The sequence below is a fragment of the Pinus tabuliformis genome, chromosome 7 (assembly GCF_031772625.1).
Source record: "Pinus tabuliformis cultivar Carrire ecotype Pingquan chromosome 7, CPIR1, whole genome shotgun sequence".
In the NCBI taxonomy this organism is placed as follows: Eukaryota; Viridiplantae; Streptophyta; class Pinopsida; order Pinales; family Pinaceae; genus Pinus; species Pinus tabuliformis.
The window spans coordinates 778,288,634-778,292,952 of record NC_142293.1 but is presented as its reverse complement, the minus strand read 5'-3'; the positions used below and the strand labels follow the sequence as shown (position 1 = coordinate 778,292,952).

General features: G+C 38.7%; 1 protein-coding gene across 1 annotated transcript; it reads right to left on the bottom strand.

The window, feature by feature from the left end:
* Positions 1-3,018: 3,018 nt before the first annotated feature.
* Positions 3,019-3,783, bottom strand: LOC149249889 (uncharacterized). Its single transcript, XM_089453510.1, has one exon. The coding sequence runs from the start codon at positions 3,781-3,783 to the stop codon at positions 3,019-3,021; it is 765 nt and encodes a 254-aa protein (XP_089309636.1).
* Between the last annotated feature and the right edge of the window lie 536 nt (positions 3,784-4,319).

The window sequence follows — 4,319 nt, the reverse complement described above, 5'->3', positions numbered from 1 at the left end:
CCGCTTTCTAGACACAGACGTCTCTAGAGGGGAAAAGGGCCTATACACCTTTGCCAGAATTTGTGCAGAAATAGACATGAGCAAAGGTCTCACTGACCAGATCAATCTCAAAATTGGAGATTTACATTGGACTCAGACCTTGGACTATGAGAACACAGCCTTTCGATGCCGAAACTGCCATCACACAAGGCACCTTCAGAGCTCTTGTCCCACGATGCCTGTCCAAAAGAAGAAAGTCAATCCTAAGTAGAAATCCAAAAGCTGGAAGCCTCATGATCCTCCCCCCATGGACGACTTTGATTTCAGCTCGGATGAAGAGGAAGAGGATGAGGAAGGAATGGAAGCAAAGATGGCACAAGATCCGCCCTCGACCGATCCTAAGGATTTGGTTGTCCCACCAATCTCACAGAAAAGGAATCATGAATCCTCCACCTCGAATTCAGACAAGGAGTCCTCCCCGTCAGCACAGCTCAGTTTGCAAATCATGCCAGTTCAGCAGAGTCCTCTTGATTAGGTCAAAGTTGGTAAAAAGAAAGGGAAAAAATGCCGAATAGTTGATTCTACACATGTTGGGTAGAATCCTCTGTTCTATTCTTGCTCCTCTGTTTCCTCTTGTTTCTTCTTGCTCAGCTCAGCTCTCTTCTCTTCTTCTTTTAGGGGTTGAGGTGGATAGCCTATCCTTTCCGGCAGCCTGTGTTCTTGCCTCTCTTGGTTGTAACTTCTTATTGTACCATACGTCCTCTTAATAGAATTAGTTTTTACTGAGAAAAAAAAAAGTATATATATATATATATTTTTTTCTCAATATAAAATTGATATTAAATTAAATTAGTTACATAGATATTTAAATAATTTATTTAATTATTGTATTAAAATATTTTAATATTTTAAGTGAAAATATAAGATTTTTTTTTAATTACTCTCTTTTTCTTGGGTTAATATTATTTTTAGTAAAAAGCGTTAAATTATTAATTTTCAACTATTACATATTAATTTCATAATTCAATGAATTATACATCTTTGTATTATTATTTTTAATAGAACGTAAGGGTTTATTTACTTTTTTATATTGAAAAAAAATTGTATAATCAATAAAGTGTATATATTATTTTTTTTTCTCAATATAGAATTGATATTAAATTAAATTAGTTACATGGAAATTTAAATAATTTATTCAATTATTGTATTAAAATATTTTAATATTTTAAGTGAAAATATAAGATTTTTTTTTTTTAATTACTCTTTTTTTCTTGGGTTATAGTTTCAAAGAACAAACCAATCGATCATAATGATAATGAGATTATTGATGTTTAAATTTAAAATGGACATGTGTCAACTCAAAGTTCAACACCATATTGGATTGTAGAATATGCCTGTTGGGAATAACAAAAAAAAATTATCCTCAAATTCTTGCAAAAAAATCAAAATGTCAAATAGTTACAATGTGCTTTATTCAAAATGTTTGATGTTGATTATTTTGGTTGTTAATTTTGTTTTTATTTAGTTTCTCTAGAAAAGTTGGCAAGTGAGTTTATTTGCACACATCTTCCTTACAATGGATTATAAAAAATGTTTAGGCGAGATTAATTATTTCAAAAATATCCAAATGTTTAAGAGTATGTGTGAGAGAGAATATAATTAATCTCTAGAAAAGTTGGCAAGTAGGTTTATTTGCACACATCTTCTAGAAAAGTTTGCAAGTCCGTTTATTTGCATACATCTTCCTCATATTGAATTAAAGAAAATGTTTAAACCAAATTAATTATTTCAAAAATATCCAAATGTTTACGAGTTAGACTCTGTCTTCGCCCATTTCAAAATAGCTTGCCACTGACTCATTCTCACCTTTACCACCATAACCCAATAATATTCAACCATGAATAAACAACCAAAGATTTGAACATTACACCTTGTGATCACAATTTACATCTTCAGAAAAGTGCACAAGAAAGTCCCCAAATACTCATATTATTTATAATTAATTTATTAATTATAAATAATTGATACAAATTTATCTATTATTTCCCACTTTTTAACTGGACCCTTCTGCATAAATATTTTCTGTTCAGTTTTGCTTGAAAATTTAAATGTCTTAACTGAAAAAGATCTTTAAATCTTAAAACCAATAATTTATATAAATTTTGAGAATTGAGAATTCTGTAAAGAACTTAAAACCAATAATTTATATAAATTTTGAGAATTGAGCATTCTGTAAAGAACTTTTGACCGTGGATGCAAATATTACATATTAACGAAATAACTATGGGGTCAGTTTCTCGACCAGCCTACATGCAAAAGCAGCGACCATTTCCAGACCGTGGATGCAAATATTACATATTAACGAAATAACTATGGGGTCAGTTTCTCGACCAGCCTACATGCAAAAGCAGCGACCATTTCCAACCATCTGTCTGATGCCGTCAAGGATGATAACGAGGAGGGATAGAAGACATTACTTACTTACTGACGAAATAACTATGGGCCAGTTTCTTGACCAGCCTACATGCAGCAGCAGCGACCATTTCGATCCATCTATCCATTGCTGTCAAGGATGATGACGAGGAGAGAATGAAGAGAGGAGCCGTTGGAAGCTGATATTCCGAGTTTGATGCTGAAACAATATCTTGGCGCAGTTATCAGCGCGGAGTGGCTCACCCCCATACTGCACAACACCCTTGAATTGCTCTTCACAAAGAAACGGTTTTCCGTCCACAATACGCAGTTCCTGGTCATCAGGGATGCAGAATTCAAGCAACAGGCATCCACTACTTGCCCGCAGAAACTTCCTGAGCTTGCGAAGAAAACGGGGGGACAGAGTCCCGCAGATAACCGGGGGATCATCTCCACTCCACAGCTTCCCGTCATTTTGCAATTGCAGCAGAATGCGCTGGTCGCCGGAAGTGTGAATCAGTTCGAGAACACGGTGGCTGCACTTGTGGTCCATCCACAGGATACACAGAGGGGTTACGTCGTTCACATAGTGTGAATACCTGTTCACAAATAACAGGCCACCCCTTACTACAAACGGCGATAGGGCAGAGGGGGTTTGGGTCGGAGCATCATAAGCGGCCTGCAAGCCCTTTCGGTTACAGACATGAACGGGCAGCACTGTGAACCGGAAGGCATTGTAAGTAATGGCTCCCCCGCCCCACTAGCCATTAAGTGGGGGCGAACTTTGGAATAAAGCCACCTGAATCGAACCTCTGTGGTGGATCGCAATAATGAGAAGGTCTTCCAGCACATGATATCGAGAACGTAATAGGTCCGGTTGGGTTCGTGGAATATGCAGTCGAGGACGCAGCAGAGGTGGGGGTGGTGGTTGCTAGGGTTTCCGCTGGGAAGAGGGGAGTTGAAGCGGTGGAGAATGGAGCCGCTGCGTTGGAGTCGGGTGACCGTTGTCCCGTTGAAAGAGACGGCGCAGCACCTCTCGCCAGCGGGCAAGGGCATCACATACCATTCCTTGTCGAGACGCGGGGGGATTTCAGACATAAATTCGGGCAGCATGAAACGGCGGGAGAACCAGTTTCGAGCCCTGAGACCTCTCATTTTCCCCAACCCCTGGGCAAAGTCCACTTCTTCTCCGGGCTTCCCTTGAAAGGAGGGATACAGAAAGTCGGAGGCCACTTGGCGCGCAGCCACCTGAAAATCTTCCCTGTTCTCATTTTGGCGCTTGAGAGCTAATTCTCGCCGTTTCTGCTGGTCATTCACCCTTCGCTTGTGCACCCGCAGGGTCCCAGTCCCCTTTCCGCTACTGCAACTGCTAGTACCTCTTCTCCGCGCCATTTCTAGCTTCTATACACTGAAACACACATATCAGATGAAATTGAAATGCCTGCACTGAAAATCCAATCCAGGGTAAGCAATACTACTATCTCTACGCTCTGAGATTGATATATGGAAGGAATTATATCGATTCTTGATTGAATTACCTAGCCACTTTTTCCCGCATTCAGGATGGGCACTTTTCGCCGATGTTTGTGTGGAAATTTAATGAATTGCTCCGCATTTAATGAATTGCCGCTGACGTTGAAATGCTAACAGCAACGGCAAAGTGCTCAGGTCGGACCACAATCTTTCACCCGTCGTTGCTTTGTTGATCATTTGAGGGCTCAAATTTAACGTTCTTGATGGAGATTTCTTTTTAGTATTCTCTCTGACGTGTGTTATAAATTTTGGAAGCCCTTTTTTTGGGGTTCAAATTGAAGTTACGTTACATATTTTAGAAGAATAATTTGTCCATCTATTTATGGAATTTGGTTTGAATTGTATTTTAAAATTGGTGAGGTTTATTTATCTTTTAGTTAAGTGTATTTTTGAAT